The sequence below is a fragment of the Oreochromis niloticus genome, linkage group LG11 (assembly GCF_001858045.2).
Source record: "Oreochromis niloticus isolate F11D_XX linkage group LG11, O_niloticus_UMD_NMBU, whole genome shotgun sequence".
In the NCBI taxonomy this organism is placed as follows: domain Eukaryota; kingdom Metazoa; phylum Chordata; class Actinopteri; order Cichliformes; family Cichlidae; genus Oreochromis; species Oreochromis niloticus.
In genome coordinates this window covers 10,172,667-10,191,257 of record NC_031976.2, presented here as the reverse complement: position 1 = coordinate 10,191,257, position 18,591 = coordinate 10,172,667, and the positions used below count along the sequence as shown (strand labels likewise).

General features: G+C 40.6%; 2 protein-coding genes and 1 long non-coding RNA gene across 4 annotated transcripts in view; 2 read left to right on the top strand and 1 right to left on the bottom strand.

Annotated features, from left to right (window-relative positions):
- The window catches only part of LOC100701542 (C-C chemokine receptor type 2-like), a 36,106-nt gene extending 17,809 nt beyond the window's left edge, over nt 1-18,297 (top strand). The window contains exons 1-3 of one of the 2 annotated variants that reach the window (XM_019364664.2): nt 11,435-11,642; nt 12,630-12,776; nt 16,642-18,297. In XM_019364664.2, the coding sequence (XP_019220209.1) occupies nt 11,636-11,642; nt 12,630-12,776; nt 16,642-17,543 (1,056 nt within the window). In that variant the 5' untranslated portion in view covers nt 11,435-11,635 and the 3' untranslated portion in view covers nt 17,544-18,297. Of the gene's footprint in view, nt 1-11,434; nt 11,643-12,629; nt 12,777-16,641 lie in introns of those variants that run through there. The other variant, XM_025911428.1, reaches the window with a different exon arrangement.
- Nucleotides 299-4,351, top strand: LOC112848194 (C-C chemokine receptor type 2-like). Its single transcript, XM_025911431.1, has 4 exons — nt 299-875; nt 1,429-1,569; nt 2,578-2,712; nt 2,909-4,351. Exons 2-4 carry the CDS (start codon nt 1,563-1,565, stop codon nt 3,805-3,807), a joined length of 1,041 nt encoding a protein of 346 aa, XP_025767216.1. The 5' UTR covers nt 299-875; nt 1,429-1,562; the 3' UTR covers nt 3,808-4,351.
- LOC109204199 (uncharacterized) lies at nt 14,767-15,329 on the bottom strand. Its single transcript, XR_002063766.2, has 2 exons — nt 15,059-15,329; nt 14,767-14,974 (listed from the first exon to the last, which is right to left on the bottom strand). It is a non-coding gene; the product is annotated as an uncharacterized LOC109204199 (long non-coding RNA).
- Nucleotides 18,298-18,591: the final 294 nt, after the last annotated feature.

Below are 18,591 nucleotides of genomic sequence, written 5' to 3'. Positions count from 1 at the left end.
AGGGGGTCATATGATTGTTGGTTTTCCTCTGTATCTATTATTGTACGATCTACTGTACAATATATAGCGCCCTGAGGTGACTGTTGTTGTGATTTGGCGCTATATAAATAAAATTGGATTTAATTGAATAAGAGTAAGACACTAAGGTTGCAGTTTGCAACAGCTCACCAATTTTGGACAACTAAAGTATTGAAAATGTTCATATTATTCTTGAGTTCTGCTCATAATGGTGGAAAAAGTTAATTTGAGTTAAAGTTACAATGAACATGATGTGATTATTTGTGCCAGAAGGGCTGATCTGAATATTTAAATGTGCAACCATCTCTAGTGTTTACAGAAAATGGTCCAGAAAAGCAACAATATACAGCCAGTCATTGTTGAGTTGATACAATTGCAACATTAACTCAAATGAAAAAATTGTTACAACCAAAATATGTAGAAGAGCATCTCTGAATGTATAATATACATTGACCCAGATGTGCTACAGCAGCAGAAGACCACACTGGATTCCATTCCGATGAACAGATCAAGAAACTGAGGCAGCAGTTTGCACTACATTGGACAACTGAAGACTGTAATTGTTGTCAGTTCATATTATTCTTCAGTTCTGCTGCCATACTTGGATGGCGGGGACATGATGTCAGATGTTAGAATTTGGTATAGACAACATAAAAGGATGGATTGATCCTTCCTTCTATCAACAGTTCATGGTGCTGCTGGTGGTGTAATGGTGTGGGGGATATTTTTGTTGCAAACTTTGTGACCCTCAGCACCAACATCGCATCCTGAGTATTGCTGCTGACTATGTGCATCTCTTCATCACTGTAGAGTTTCCATCTTCTGATGGCTGAATCCAGCAGGAGCACCCACCATGTGTGAGTTCAAATCACCTCACACTATTATATTTACATGACAAGTTCACTGTGCTCAAATGGCTTCTACAGCCATGACAGCCTGAATCTAATAGACCAGCTTTAGGATGTGGCTGAACTGGAGGTTTGTCATTATGAATGTGCTTCCACCAAATCTACAGCAGCTGCACAATGCTATCACATCAACATGAATCAAAATTACTGAGGAATGTTTGCAGCACCTGTTGAAGGTAAAAGTGGGTCCAACCCAGTCCTAGTGAGGCATAATGACTAAAGTCTCCTGTTAGTACACAGAGTATAATATGTAGCACTGGTGTACAATAATGAGTCCAAGAAGAAAAACAAATACAAATAGTATCATTAACAATAAAAATAAACTTTCTGTCACTTTAGGCAGTCATTTTGGTAAAGTAGACATTTCTGTCACCATTTGCTGTGTTGTGCTTTCAACCATTTTCTGTCAGTCTAGATTTCAAGCAGACTCCTGATAAAGATCAGACTTGGGGACGTACAGGAAACAACATCTTTTTTTTTCTCTTTCTGTTCTCATCATTAGCGGACTGCAGAACTTTTGATAGTTAGTTCATTTCTGCACACCCAAAGGGATCACATCAATAAACGGTGAAAGGGAGCCTTGTAGTGTAATTCTTGACTTGACCTGGTTGGAAGAGCCATCACTGAGATATCACAATGTCAGGTAATTATTTTTCAACATTAATCCACAATTTAGACTATTTAAAGTGTCATGTTTTACAGAGTTCTTGGAAATTTACTTGGGTTGTGAAGTGTAATGTTTAAACCTGCATGCACAGAGATCTAAAACCAAATGCTGTGACTGAAACTATGTCAAAGTTACTTCATGATTTCTAATTTCATCTTTAATCTAGAGATCTTTTTTTTACTGTTGTTTTTTTAATAGTAGTTAAAAGCAACACAACACTGCCACAGTGTCTTAATACAACTTTTACACCTGCTATTATCTCCATCCATGTATCTGTTATTTTCAGAATAATAATGGTAATACTGTAAAATCATGGTAATAGTGTTAAAACCTTTCATCACATCCAAAACAATGCTTACATAAAAAATTATAATAACACAGATAAACAAACCTAATGAAATAATCAGTCGTAGGTTTATTATGGAATACCATCCTCGTCTAACAATTTTAATCCTGATAAAACAAGTTATCAGATTTGTTACAATAATGGTGCAGGTTTAAATCAGAGACAGTGTGAAGAAGATTTAAATCCTCTTTTAACAAAAAAAAAAAGAAAAGAAAGAAAAAGAAGCATTTTATGGATTAATAATGTTCCCAAGGAGGGAGTACCAATGAGCACCAATAGGTGGCAAAATCACCCCCACTGTCACTGACTGATGGCCAAACCAGCAGACCTGAATGGGTTATTATTTGTGGTGCTCATAGCAAAGGAAAACCTCCTTTATAAAAGAAACATGTCATCAATAACAGGTTGGCAATTGGACTGGCACTTGATAAGGGTTGAAACAGCATTACGAAACCAAACCTAACACTTTGATGCAATGAGCATTCAAAAATAAATCCAGTTAACCTCCAATTATAGTATGTGTTTACAGCAGTATAGAAGTCTTTTATATACTGTTATCCACTTTAATTGTCGTAGCCTGTGCTGAAATTAATAATATAAAAAATAATAATAGTAAATCTTTCTCTCTCTTTCTGCAGAAGAATACACCACGTACTACGATTACCAAGATGACAACACAAGCTTTGCTCCTACCAACCTAAGTGATGTAAAGGACTTCAACAAAGTGTTTCTCACCACTCTCTACAGTTTGGTTTTCATCATGGGCTTCATAGGTAGGTGTGTCCTCTTGTGTGTATGCTGTGCAGATTGGATTGTTTCTACACATTGCACAGACCTGCCTTTCTGGGAATGTTAAACTATGTATGCAGGTGTGTGTATGTGAGACACACAGATGAAACGGGAAAAAGAGAATGTTGTTCTACATGTAACAGTGTGACAGGTACACTTATTGTGTTTTTTGTCCAAAAGGTAATGGACTAGTGGTGAGTGTCCTGGTGAAGCACCGCAATCAGAGCAACTTGACAGACATCTGCCTCTTCAACCTGGCTCTCTCTGACCTCCTCTTCGTCTTCACGCTGCCTTTCTACTCTCACTATGTCAGGGTCGGCCAGTGGACTTTTGGAGACTTCATGTGCCGTTTGATCTCCGGTTCTCACCACATTGGCTTCTTCAGCAGCATCTTCTTCATGGTTGTCATGACGCTGGACCGCTACATGATCATTGTGCACGCTCACAGGGTTGCACGTTATCGCACAAAGAGGGCTTCCATCATTCTGACCGTGCTTGTTTGGATGCTGAGCTTGTTTGTCTCTCTGCCAGATTTTATCTTCATACAACAAACACAAGACTCCCAGAAGTTTGAGTGTGACTATCCTGAGGAGAGCAAAGTCTGGGAGCATTACAGCCTATTCACCATAAATGTGCTGGGTCTTGTGATTCCCTTGCTGGTGATGGTAGGTTGCTACTCCAGGATCATCCCCACGCTGGTGAGCATGAGGACTGCAAAGAAGCATCGCATTGTCAAGCTGATCATCTGTATAGTGGTTGCATTTTTCTTACTCTGGGCTCCATATAACATTTCCCTTTTCCTGGAGTTTCTTCAGAAAAGAGAAAGAATCCCCAATGGTCCAACCTGGGACAATAATATGAGGCTGTCAAAAACAGTGACTGAGGCCTTAGCTTACACTCACTGCTGTCTGAACCCCATCATTTATGCTTTTGTGGGAGAGAAGTTTATGAGACGAGCCTTGCAGCTGCTGAAAACGTTTTTTCCTTTTTACGGAAGATATTTGTCAGACAGCTCATTCAGGAGAAGCTCATTTATGTCCAGGGGCTCTGAAGTCACCTCAGCTTCTTTGAAACTATAGAAGGTGGAGGGCAGTTGTAATTGTTTTTGGCATGAATGTTTCACCCTCATTTCATCTTTTTCCTGCTAGTTTTGTTTTTTTAGTCACTTTGCCAAATACCACCAGTGTTTTTCACCAGTGTCTCTCCTTTAAAGTTTGTCTGTACACCTTTAGATCTTGCGAATGTGATCATGACCATAAGATTTCAGATTTCTTATAAACAACTGTGAAAAGTGGTTTATTGAAATATATGGCATTTTGAAGTTGGGAATTTGATGTGAAACAAATTTTCCAGTGTTCATTTTTTTTTCACACTTTTTAAATATATATATATAATACACAGTGTACTGACCTACTTTTACTACCTTTTACTTTTACATTGTAAATAAATTCTTTTCTTTTGCCTCAGTAACTTTGACTACTATTTCAGATGGGTTTTTGGTTTATCTTTTTTTTCCCCTCTGCCTGCATACTGTACTGTTTTCCAGGTATTGATCTTACACACGCTTATGTTTTTTATGACACTTGTACCTTTACTAGCACTGTTCATGAATCAAGGCTGGCATCCACTCGTCTCTTGTCCTGATTTTGTATCGTAATTTTCTTAAATCAAAACATTTTATTGCAGATCTTGAATTTTCTTAAAATAAAAATCACATGGGGTTCTTAATTGTCCCTGTGACATCGGCGAGTTAAAACTTATTTGTATGTGTTTTAACCAAGTACACATATTTTCATAAACTTACCTTATACCTTTAACTTACCTTACCTGATACCTTTCACTTTAGCAGGTGAATGACTCTTTTTATTTTTTTATCCCACAAATTGAGAAGACACAGCAAGAGATAAACACCTAACTTAAGGCTCTGCAGGCTAGACCGCTATGCTACCCAAGCCTGCCTCAGAAAATGAGCAAGAGACACACAGCTGAAGCCATCCTTGCTCAGACGTCAACCAGATTCATAAGATTTGTGTCATGTGTTGAGGTACCACGATACTGATGAGAAGTGGGCTACTGAAGTAACACGGCATAAGTGGACAAGCACTGAGAATAGATGATGGAATGCTACTATGCATTTAATCACAGTGGAAGGAGCTACATGAAGAGGATTTGGGATCTATGCATTTTCCCAACACCCAACATCTAGAGTAATGGCAAATCATCTAGCAGCTATGTGTTTAAACATCCTTAATCGGCAACTGCTATCACAACTAGAGATTGATGAGTTACAACACAAATGATACGGTAAGGGGTGCCAGCATGTCAGGTCAGGAGGGAGATATCATCATCCCACCCTCAAAGATTGGGCACTAAGCCCCAAGGACAATTACTGCATTGAAGGCATTGAGTGCAGGAGCAGCTAACCTGAGAGGACAATCTCTACTGCGACCATCACTGAAAACAAGCAGCTGATCAACACCATGGCAACAATGATTCTTGAGATGTTGGCTACAAGATGAACAGCCACACAGACCAGTGCAATAATAAGAGTGGCAGAACGATGTGATGAAGAAAGGGATGTACTAAGAAGTACAACAAGCTGCCAACAGCTTAGGCCTAAGCAAGGACTTGAAGTATTGGCTAGCTGCTTGATTACGTATGTTAGCATAACATAAACAGTGAAGTTGGAGGATGAACGCTAACCTTTTTCCCACTCGATAAAAGTGGCAATCGCATGGCAGGATGCTGTACACTGACCAAATTTCAGTCAGGAGAACAACTGAGATAATCCATCTACAATACGAGGTTAGTCATTAATATACTGCAACAACATAGGAATAGAGCAGCTGCAAGAGAATTCAACATTAATAAATCAATGGTACAGAAGTGGAGTTAGCAAGACGAATGAGTTGAGTAAAGTTTGACTTATCTGACTGTTTTGTTTTTCTTAATGCGCCTTATATCCTGACATACATCCTAACAACTGTATAACTGAAATTGGCAACCTCACACTCAAGATTAATGAGTTGGAAGATCGAGAACAGAGAAACAACATCAGAATCATTAACCTACCAGTGGGAATCGAATGGGATGATGCTCGCGGATTCATGATTGACATGATGCCCAAATGGATCCCGAATCTGAAGCAATCGGCCGCGCTCCTGCTGGAGATAGAAAGGGCTCACCGCATCTACTCTCCTAGATCCTCCAAAGCCAGCACAATGATCCTCCGACTTCTCAAGTATACAGATCAACAGGCTATCAGGAGCCAGGAATGCTAAACCATCCCTTGCTGATGGCACTAGGCTGGAATTTTATGCCGACTATAGCGTAGGTACCACGCAATGGAGGCGCACCTACAAAGAGGTGAGGGCCCACTTCCGACAGAAAGGAATCGTCAACTTCTTTATTTACCCTACTATGCTGAGAGTTAAGGTGGCAGGTGAGCAAAAGACTTTTGAGACTGTTGAGGAGGCCGAACGCTTTCTGACCAACCTGGAAGCGGGTGGTGCTGTGGGCACTAAGCACACAGCTACCGGAGAGCCTCTGGTGGCTGCTGGTATTTTGGAAACCTGAAGGTGCCTCAGATGACTGAGGCATGGGTAACTGTTATTTGATGTTTTTCACCGTTACCTAAATGCAGAGTAATGTAATTCGATATTTTGTTCGAGTTTGCTGAATGTTAAACCAATTGCTCCCCCCCCCCCCGCATTCTACCCTGCTGATGCAACTCTTTATATAGCGATTGGTTGTTATGTGCTAAGGTTCTTCATATATGAGGGTTGGTTGCTACTTTGACATGCACTGAAAGGGATGTTATCAGACCTCGCACCGCGGATGTCACCAACGTTAACTATCGAGGGGTTCGGGGGAGGGTATGGCTGTTGCTGCACAACAACCAACACATAAACTATGCCATAGTCATTTTGAGTGAACTCATAACCGTAGAGACGAATAACAACAACGCTCAGTACTTGTTCCCTTATACATCAGTGTTGAGTTTGCGTGGTTACCTTTGTGTACGTGCATTAACCGCTTAGCTAACATAAAACATATGGCTAAGTTAACGGTGGTATCTCTAAATGTTAAAGGGCTGAATTCTGCCTTTAAACGTGCCAGCATCCTTGATTACTTACATAGGTAGAAAGCGGATATAGCGCTGCTGCAGGAGACCCACCTCAGATCAGTGGATGTGAGGAAAATGCAAAATAAATACTATGTAGCTATTGTAGCTTCAAGTGATGGTTATGGGGTTAGGATATTGATGAAGCGTAACACTAATATACAAGTTGTGAAAATTATGTCTAGCTTATTGGGGAGGTGGGCGTACTACTGTGTTACTTTACAGGGGGAAACAATTGCATTTATATCCATATGTGGTCCAACCACTCATGAAGTAAATTACTTTCCATTGCTGATTAAAGAACTGCTGAGTTTAAATGATTACGCTCTGATTATCGGAGCTGACATGAATACTTTTTTGGACCGGCACATGGATAGATCTCACCATACCACATCGGCAACTCAAGGGATGTCGTCCGAGGCCTTACGTGCCTTTATCAAAGCCTTGAATTTGAACGACGTTTGGAGAGTACTAAACCCAACTGCTAAGGATTTTACGTTTTACTCTGCACCCCATAAAATGTCTTCAAGAATAGACTATATGTTCACTTCTGCTAAGCTGGTCCAGTGTGTTTAATCAGTTAATATCCTCCCAAGAAGTCTATCGGACCACAACCCAGTAATTGGTCGGTTTATCAATCAGTTAACACCCAAACTGGAGGAATTTATCAGGATTAATGCTGGTAGCGTCCCTAACCCTATGTACACCTGGCAGTCAAGGGTTTCTTGAGAAAGAATTCTATTTGGTCTTCCTCATATTGCAAAAAACAAAGAGAAGGTGACATAAAACGCCTAGAATTAGAATGCCGACTATTAGAAAATGAGCTGAATCACAGATACTCCGAAGGGAAGGATCTTGAATTGAAACTTAAACAATCTGAATTAACAGACCTGCTTAAACAGAGAGTGGAATATTTAGTGCATATAACTAAACACAAATATTACTCCGAAGGTAGTAAACCAAGCAGACTTCTAGCTATGACAATTAAACAGCAAGAAAGTAATATAAACATCCTGCTATTTTTGGAGCACAAAGGAAATTACTGACCTCACCCCCAGAAATCACCGATACCTTCAGAACTTTCCCTTTGTTCTAAAAGCAAACAAATATCGCATTATAAAATAATAATAATAATAATAATAGTAAATCTTTCTCTCTCTTTCTGCAGAAGAAAACACCACATCCTACGATTACCTAGATTACTCTGAGATCGAGATTTCTCCTACCAACCTAATTGGAGTAAAGAACAAAGTGTTTCTCACCACTCTCTACAGTTTGGTTTTCATCATGGGCTTCATACGTAGGTGTGTCCTCTTGTGTGTATGCTGTGGAGATTATGAATTTCTACACATTGCACAGACCTCCTTTTCTGGGAATTTCGAACTTGCGAATTTTAAACTATGTCTGTAGGTGTGTGTATGTGAGACACACAGATGGAACGGGACAGAGAGAGAATATTATTATATCTATATCTATTTGACACATACCACAGTGTTCTTCACCTGTGTGTCACCTTCAAAATGTGTTTGTACACTTTTGGACCATTTGAACTTAAAGCAATGTTTATTCCTGACTTAGATTTTAAATGTACTCATTACTTCTTTCATGCTTTTAATGACTATTAGCACTGCTGATTTACAGTATCTTAATTACCTTCGACTCTATGTAATGCTCTTCCTTTTTCTGCTCAAGCTAAATTGTCACGGCTCCGCTGGCAGATCATGGGCATGTGGGGAAATAGGGCCCAAAATGCAGGACTCTTCAATGCAGACAGTGCATTTATTTACAGTGCAGCAAATAATGTATGACAATAAATCCCCCGTGCATTCCCGACTCCCGTGCCGTGTTTTCTTCCAGCTTCAGTGCTCTGTGTCTCGGCTCCCTAGTGTCCATGTACCCCGTGCTCGCTGCCCTCTCATTTCCGCAATCCTCCTGGGAAAAAAAATCACAAAGGCAGCCATTAGTACATCCACACTTACTGACTGACTAGCTAGCTGAGACAGGAAGTCTCACGCAACAATCCAGCATCAGTGGGAGCTCAGCCACTCTGCCAAATAGCTCCCAGATAAGGCTTGATCAGCTGCAGGTGTGTGATTATGTCTCCAGGTGCAGCAGGTCCCCATAGCAGGATCAACCCTCCAGGCCTGGTGTCCCAGGAAAACCAGGACACACACACACACACACACACACACACTTGCTGGTCTGTTAAACCCAACCTGCTGCTTTATAGCAACATTTAACAGTTTGCTTACTTCTTCAGACATCTTTTATGAGCCTTACATGTTTGCAGAAACACACCAAAAAGAGCATAAAACTATTTCAGATCTTGATTGTACAAAATGTGCACACTGTCTTACTGTAATTCATATTTCTACCTACTTCCACATTGTTTTTTACTGTTCAGCCTTTTCTATTTTTTGTTGTTGTTGTATTAAGTTATGGTTCCTTATATTTGTCGCTATTTGCCAGTGGAGTTGACTCTGTTGGGATTCAGAGATTCTTTTATTGCTGCCATATACTCTGCCTTATGATAAATGCATTAATAACATGTTCTACAGTATTATTTTATCAGTAATATTGTTTACAGGGTTCATATTGCATTGAATATGTTTGTCATCACATTCATTCTATTCACAGGTAGAGTTCATTTTATACACATTGCATATTTGTGCTTGTTTAGAGTTGATGTTCTATCCAAGAGGGTTTTAAGCTTCACTGGTGAGAGTGTCCAGGTGATACATGTTGAGGGAAGATGAGAACATAGCAGGTTAATTGCATGCATGCTTACAATACACATAAATCTAGTAGCAGGCCTGAGCGAAGGCCCAAGTGTCTTCTGCTTCTTATTTGAGACCTGCGCCAATTCAGTCTACTTAGTGATTGATTACGAGGATCCATTATTAGCCCTTAGAGGCCCTGAAGCTTGAAGTTATTACCTTAAAAGGAAGGTGTTATCAAAAAGAGAAGTTATATGTCTGTTTACAGTTATTAGAGATGTACAAGATGTACCCTTGTCTGTAAACAATGACTGTACACAATGTATTTTTGACCTGTATTGACGTGTATGTGGGGGTGTGATCCTCTATGCTATAAAACCAGAACCCAGTGTATTTTTGTCAGAGCAAACAAGCCATATGCTGATGGTTGTTCTCCATTGTCAATAAACTCATCGTTTGATTGCACTTTTCTGGAGCCTCCGTCGTTTGTTGTCTGGTCTGCAGTTGATCGATCTCGCTTCAACTCCTATCCTGATTTTGTATTATCACTTTGTTAAGACAAAAGTGATACAGCAGATCCTCCACTTATGTTAGATGAAGGTCATGAAGTCCATTCAACTGCACATGAACACAAATATCTAATTAGCCAATCACATGGAAGCAACTCAGAGCATTTAGACCTGCAGACGTGGTCAAGTCAACCTGCTTAAGTTTAAAGTGAGCATCATAATAGGGAAGAAAGTTGATTTGAGTTAAAGTTACAATGAACATGATGTGATTATTTGTGCCAGAAGGGCTGATCTGAATATTTAAGTGTGCAACCATCTCTAGTGTTTACAGAGAAAGGTACAGAAAAGCAACAATATACAGCCAGTCATTGTTGAGCTGGTACGATTGCAACATTAACTCAAATAAAAACTTGTTACAACCAAAATTTGTAGAAGAGCATCTCTGAATGTATAATATACATTGACCCAGATGTGCTACAGCAGCAGAAGACCACACTGGATACCATTCCGATGAACAGATCAAGAAACTGAGGCAGCAGTTTGCACTACATAGTTTGGACAACTGAAGACTGGAAAATGTTTTCAGTTCATATTATTCTTGAGTTCTGCTTCCATACTTGGATGGCAGGGACATGATGTCAGATGTTAGAATTTGGTATAGACAACATAAAAGGATGGATTGATCCTTCCTTCTATCAACAGTTCATGGTGCTGCTGGTGGTGTAATGGTGTGGGGGATATTTTCGTGGCAAACTTTGTGACCCTCAGCACCAACTTCGCATCCTGAGTATTGCTGCTGACTATGTGCATCTCTTCATCACTGTAGAGTTTCCATCTTCTGATGGCTGATTCCAGCAGGAGCACCCACCATGTGTGAGTTCAAATCACCTCACACTATTATATTTACATGACAAGTTCACTGTGCTCAAATGGCTTCCACAGCCACCACAGCCTAAATCTAATAGACCAGCTTTGGGATGTGGCTGAACTGGAGGTTTGTCATTATGAATGTGCTTCCACCAAATCTACAGCAACTGCACAATTTTATCACATCAACATGAACCAAAATAACTGAGGAATGTTTGCAGCACCTGTTGAAGGAAAAAGTGGGTCCAACCCAGTCCTAGTGAGGCATAATGACTAAAGTGTCCTGTTAGTACACAGAGTATAATATGTAGCAGTGGTGTACAATAATGAGTCCAAGAAGAAAAACAAATACAAATAGTATCATTAACAATAAAAATAAACTTTCTGTCACTTTAGGCAGTCATTTTGGTCAAGTAGACATTTCTGTCACCATTTGCTGTGTTGTGCTTTCAACCATTTTCTGTCAGTCTAGATTTCAAGCAGACTCCTGATAAAGATCAGACTTGGGGACGTACAGGAAACAACATCTTTTTTTCTCTTTCTGTTCTCATCATTAGCGGACTGCAGAACTTTTGATAGTTAGTTTGTTTCTGTACATCTAAAGGGATCACATCAATAAACGGTGAAAGGGAGCCTTGTAGTGTAATTCCTGACTTGACCTGGTAGGAAGAGCCATCAATGAGATATCACAATGTCAGGTAATTATCTTTCAGCATTAATCCACAATTTAGACTATTTAAAGTGTCATGTTTTACAGAGTTCTTGGAAATTTACTTGGGTTGTGAAGTGTAATGTTTAAACCTGCACCCACAGAGATCTAAAACCAAATGCTGTGACTGAAACTATGTCAAGGTTACTTCATGATTTCTAATTTCATCTTTAATCTAGAGATCTTATTTTTACTGTTGTTTTTTTAATAGTAGTTAAAAACAACACAACACTGCCACAGTGCCTTAATACAACTTTTACACCTGCTATTATCTCCATCCATGTATCTGTTATTTTCAGAATAATAATGGTAATACTGTAAAATCATGGTAATAGTGTTAAAACCTTTCATCACATCCAAAACAATGCTTACATAAAAAATTATAATAACACAGATAAACGAACCTAATGAAATAGTCAGTCGTAGGTTTATTATGGAATACCATCCTTGTCTAATAATTTTAATCCTAATAAAACAAGTTATCAGATTTGTTACAATAATGGTGCAGGTTTAAATCAGAGACAGTGTGAAGAAGATTTAAATCCTCTTTTCATATAAAAGAAGCATCTTAGGGATTAATGATGTTCCCAAGAAGGGAGTACCAATGAGCACCAATAGGTGGCAAAATCACCCCCACTGTCAACAGCCTGGGGGGCCAAACCAGCAGACCTGAATGGATTATTTGTGGTGCTCATAGCAAAGGAAAACCTCCTTTAAAACAGAAACATGTCATCAGCAGTAGGTTGGCAATTCAACTGGCACTTGATAAGGGTTGAAACGGCATTACGAAACCAAACCTAACACTTTGATGCAATGAGCATTCAAAAATAAATCAAGTTAACCTCCAACGGTAGCATGTGTTTACAGCAGTATAGAAGTCTTTGATATACTGTTATGCACCTTGATTTTTGTAGCCTGTGCTGAAATTAATAGAAATAATAATGTTAATAGTAAATCTTTCTCTCTCTTTCTGCAGAAGAAAACACCACTAACTTTGATTACCAAGATTACTTTGAAATTCCTAACAACACACACTTTTCTCCTGCCAACATAAGTGTCAAGGACTTCAACAAAGTGTTTCTCACCACTCTCTACAGTTTGGTTTTCATCATGGGCTTCATAGGTAGGTGTGTCCTCTTGTGTGTATGCTGTGGAGATTATGGATTGTTTCTACACATTGCACAGACCTGCCTTTCTGGAAATTTCCAACTTGCTGACTTTAAACTATGTATTAAATTTAAATTCAATTCAGTTTTATTTATACATCGCCAAATCACAACAACATTCACCTCAAGGCGCTTTATATTGTAAGATAGACCATACAATAATACACACAGAGAAAAACCCAACAATCATATGACCCCCTATGAGCAAGCACTTTGGCAACAATTTGAATGTTACATGTCTGTGAAGGTTCTCAGTCATCCAGGTCATCGTAGTCGAAGGAGTTTGCAAAGAAAAGCGTCTGGACTTCTTTAAGTTGCTTGAAGACGTTTCACCTCTCATCCGAGAAGCTTCTTCAGTTCTAAGGTCAAATGGCCGAGAGTCCCAGATTTAAACCCAGTGGGAGTATCCCCCCAATGAGGGACAAAGGACCCCCTGGTGATCCTCTAATCACATGCGCCAAGGTGTGAAAGCGGGTGTGGGACCTAATCAGCCAGGGTTTCGGGTGAGCCCATTGTGAAACCTGGCCCCACCTTGTCATGTGAATTCCTGAGGTCAGATGGCCCAGGATGTGAGTGGGCGTTAAGGCGTCTGGGGAGGGAACTCAAAACTGGATTATAGATGGCAGACAGTTGGTGTCGTAAACCACCGCCTCTGTTCAAAGATGGTCGCTCACAGTGGACATAGATGGCCTCTTTCACTCCTCTTTCAAACCATCTGTCCTCTCTGTCCAATATGTGAACATTGGCATCCTCGAAAGAGTGACCTTTATCCTTAAGATGCAGATGGACTGCTGAGTCTTGTCCTGTGGAGGTGGCTCTTCTATGTTGTGCCATACGCTTGTGAAGTGGCTGTTTGGTCTCTCCAATGTAGAGGTCTGGGCATTCCTCGCTGCACTGTACAGCATACACCACGTTGTTCAGTCTGTGTGTTGGAGTTTTGTCTTTCGGGTGAACCAGTTTGTGTCTGAGTGTGTTGCTGGGTCTGAAGTACACTGGGATGTCGTGCTTGGAGAAAACTCTCCTGAGTTTCTCTGATACACCGGCTACATAGGGGATGACAATGTTGTTGCGTCTGTCTTTCTTATCCTCCCTCGCTGGTGTCTGATCTTCTTTTCTGTGCCTTTTTGCTGACTTTATGAACGCCCAGTTAGGATAACCGCATGTTTTAAGTGCTTCCTTTACATGTGTGTGTTCCTTCTTTTTCCCTTCAGGCTTGGAGGGAACATGTTCTGCCCGGTGGTGTAGGGTCCTAATTACTCCAAGTTTGTGTTCCAGAGGGTGATGGGAGTCAAAGAGGAGGTACTGGTCCGTGTGTGTGGGCTTCCGGTAAACTTCAATGTTGAGGTTGCCATTCTCTTCAATGTGCACAGCGCAGTCCAGGAAAGGCAAACAGTTATCCTTTGTGTCTTCCCTGGTGAACTTGATGTTTTTATCCACAGCATTAATGTGCGCAGTGAAGGATTCCACTTCTTGTGTCTTGATTTTGACCCAGGTGTGGTCTACATATCTGTACCAGTGGCTGGGTACTCCTCCTTTGAAAGAGCCAAGAGCCTTTCTTTCCACTTCCTCCATGTAAAGGTTGGCTACAATAGGTGACACGGGGGAGCCCATGGCACAGCCATGTTTTTGTCTGTAGAAGCGTTCGTTGTATTTGAAGTATGTTGTGGTAAGGCAGAGGTCTAACAGTGTGCAGATCTGATCGGGTGTGAAGTTGGTCCTGTCTTCCAAGGAGCTGTCTTCTTGTAGTCGTTTTCTGACAGTCTCCACTGCCTCCGTGGGGGGTATGCAAGTGAAGAGAGAGACTACGTCAAAGGACACCATGGTTTCATCTGGATCCAGGGAAAGTTTCTGGACCTTGTCGGTGAAGTCGGTGGAGTTCTTGATGTGGTGTGGGGTGTTCCCCACGTTGAATGTTACAGTTCAACGTGGGGGACTCAAACACAGGACTCCAGAATCAGCTGCATTTATTTACAGAATCCACCAGGTGTATATACAGGAAGTGCAGGGCAGTGCTATATACAACAAAGTGAGGGACGGGGCTCCAGGGAAATCCAAAGGGGGTAGTCACTCGTTCTCCAATTCTCCACACTCACGACCGCAGTTCCACTTTCCACACTCGACACAATGATTTACACAGGGAAGGTATCCAGGAGGTCTGTAGACGAGGAAACGAGAATTAATTACAACGTTCACAATAGACTCTTGACTTAACTGAGCTGTAGCTTTGACTCTCACTGACGCATGGTAGACAACAATCCAGCGAAGACCAGCAGACTCCTCCTGGCTTAAATGTCGATCGCCTTGATGGGCATCAGGTGTGTTCCGCTTCCGTGGGCGTGAACCCACAATGAGTTCCGCCCTGGCAACAGAGAGGAGGAGAGAGGAGGGGAGAGAGAGAGGAAAAGGTAGAAATGGCCAATCAGCATCCTGCTGATCCCCCAGGCCGTGACAGGGAAGGAAAAACTCTTCTTTTAACAGAAGAAATCTCCAGCACAACCAGGCTCAGGAAGGGTCAGCCATCTGCCGCGACCGGTTGGGGTGAGAGAAGGAAGACAGTATAAAAGACATGCTGTGGAAGAGAGCCAGGAATTTATTACAAGGATGATTCAGTGCAGAGAGGTCTGTTAACACATAGTGAGTGAGAAAGGTCACTGAAGAAGAAATACTCAATGCATCATAGGAATCCCCCGGGAGCCTACACCTATTGCAACATAACTAAGGGAGGATTCAGGGTCACCTGATCCAGCCCTAACTATATGGCTTTCTCCTGAATCCAAACTGGAAGCTGGTTCCACAGGAGAGGGGCCTGAAAACTGAAGGCTCTGCCTCCCATTCTACTTTTAAATACTCGAAGAACAACAAGTAAGCCTGCAATGCGAGAGCAAAGTGCTCTGATGGGGTGATATGGCTCTAAAAGGTCATTAGGACATGATGGGGCCTGATTATTTAAGACCTTGTATGTGAGAAGCAGGATTCTGACAGGAAGCCAGTGAAGGGAAGCCAATAAAGGAGAAATATGCTCTCTCTTTCTAGTCCCTGTCAGTACTCTTGCTGCAGCATTTTGCATTAACTGAAGGCTTTTCAGGGAGTTTTAAGGACTTCCTGATAACAATGAATTACAGTAGTCCAGCCTAGAAGTAATAAATGCATGAACTAGTTTTTCAGCATCACTCTGAGACAGGATATTTCTAATTTTAGAGATGTTGTGCAAATGGAAGAAAGTAGTCCTACATATTTATTTATATGTGCATTATCCTGTTCAAAAATTACTCCAAGGGCCCTACAGTTTACAGTGTTATTGGAGGCCGAGGTTAGTCCTTTATTTATACAGGTAAAAAATCCCATTGAGATTAAAAATCTCAATTCCATGAGAGAGTTTTTAACAAACTGTTAAACTACTGGCAGCTTGAAGGCCTGTGGTACATAGCCGATTATTAGAGATAGGTTGATCATAATTAAGATTGAAGCATTAATTAACGGCAGGACTTATATGACCTCTTGTAGGAATGGGGTCTAAAAGACATGTTGATGGTTTGGAGGAAGTAATTGCTGAAGTTAACTCAGAAAGATCACTTGGAGAAAAAGACTAAATGAATATCAATGATACTGAAAGTAGCTGTTAGATAATGTTACATCTGTACCTTGATTATGAGTAATCTTTTCTCTAATGGATAAGATTTTATTTGTGAAGAAGTTCAAGAAGTAGCAGTTCATGTATGTAGGTGTGTGTATGTGAGACAGAGATGAAACGGGAAAGAGAGAGAATATTATTCTACATGTAACAGTGTGACAGGTACACTTATTGTGTCTTTTCTCCCAAAGGTAATGGACTAGTGGTGTGTGTCCTGGTGAAGCACCGCAGTCAGAGCAACCTGACAGATATCTGCCTCTTCAACCTGGCTCTCTCTGACCTCCTCTTCGTCTTCACGCTGCCTTTCTACTCTCACTATGCCAGGGTCGGCCAGTGGACTTTTGGAGACTTCATGTGCCGTTTGATCTCCGGTTCTCACCACATTGGCTTCTTCAGCAGCATCTTCTTCATGGTTGTCATGACGCTGGACCGCTACATGATCATCGTGCACGCTCACAGGGTTGCACGTTATCGCACAATGAGGGCAGCCATCATTCTGACCGTGCTCGTTTGGATACTGAGCTTGTTTGTCTCTCTGCCAGATTTTATCTTCATAAAGGCAATAGGACAGGAATCCCAAGGAGTGGAGTGCGACTATCCCGAGGAGAGCAAAGTCTGGGAGCATTACAGCCTATTCACCATAAATGTGCTGGGTCTTGTGATTCCCTTGCTGGTGATGGTAGGTTGCTACTCCAGGATCATCCCCACGCTGGTGACCATGAGGACCGCAAAGAAGCATCGCATTGTCAAGCTGATCATCTGTATAGTCGTTGCATTTTTCTTACTCTGGGCCCCGTATAACATTTCCCTTTTCCTGGAGTTTCTTCAGGAAAGAGAAAAAATCCCCAATGATGAAACCTGGGACAATAATATGAGGCTGTCAAAAACAGTGACTGAGGCCTTAGCTTACACTCACTGCTGTCTGAACCCCATCATTTATGCTTTTGTGGGAGAGAAGTTTATGAGACGAGCCTTGCAGCTGCTGAAAAAGTTTGTGCCTTTTTACGGAAGATATTTGTCAGACAGCTCATTCAGGAGAAGCTCAGTTATGTCCAGGGGCTCTGAAGTCACTTCTGCTTCTTTGAAACTCTAGAAGGTGGAGGACAGTTTTAATTGTTTTTGGCATGAATGTTTCACCCTCAGACCATTCCACGTTTTTTTCTGTTAGTTTTGTTTGTTTAGTCACTTTGCCAAATACCACCAGTGTTTTTCACCAGTGTCTCTCCTTTAAAGTTTGTCTGTACACCTTTAGATCCTGCGAATGTTGTCATGACCATAAGATTTCAGATTTCTTATAAACGATTGTATTGTGTTACCATAGCCATATATTTTAGAGAATCTCACGTCTTTTCCAAACTCTGTGCAACGCCCTTTCTTCTTCTGCTCAGGCTTAATGAAACTTGCTTAAACTGAACCTTTTGTTTACAACAGTATTTGTAACAATCTGTTAGTTTGGTTTTTTGTCACATCTTCAATAAGCATGTGAAAAAGTGGTTTATTCAAATGTATGGAATTCTGAAGTTGACTTTTAGAATTACCTTTCAAAAAAGATTTGTATGCCAGCATTTGTAATGAAATTTGATGTGAAACAAACGTATATGTATATACATATATATATACAGTGGACAGAACTACTTTTACTACCTTTTACTTTTACATTGTAAATAAATTTTATTTTGCCTCAGTAACTTTGACTACTATTTCAGATGGGTTTTTGTTTTTGTTTCTTTTGTACCATGCCTGCATACTGTACTGTTTTCCAGGTATTGATCTTATGCATGCTTATGTTTTGTTATGATACTTGTACCTGTACTTGCACTGTTCATGAATCAAGGCTGGCATCCACTTGTCTCTTGTCCTGATTTTGTATCGTAATTTTCTTAAATCAAAACATTTTACAGCAGATTTTGAATTTACTCAAAATAAAAATCACATTGGGTTCTTAATTGTCCCTGTGACATCGGGGAAGTACATTGAAGAGCAGCTTAAGTGGTCAGATTCTACATTCATTCCACATGCTTTTATCGCAACTTGAGCAAATTTCAGTTCCTACAATTCCTGTCTTTTTTTAGATCCAATTAAAAGCAATGCACTCAAAAGATCCTCTGGAAAAAAGTAGAATTCTTGAAACATAGTTTTAT

Excerpts from the sequence above, each read along its gene's own strand:
- LOC112848194 (XM_025911431.1), top strand. Across the intron at positions 2,713-2,908 it reads TTTCATCATGGGCTTCATAG|GTAATGGACTAGTGGTGAGT; the intron begins GTAGGTGTGTCC and ends TTTGTCCAAAAG.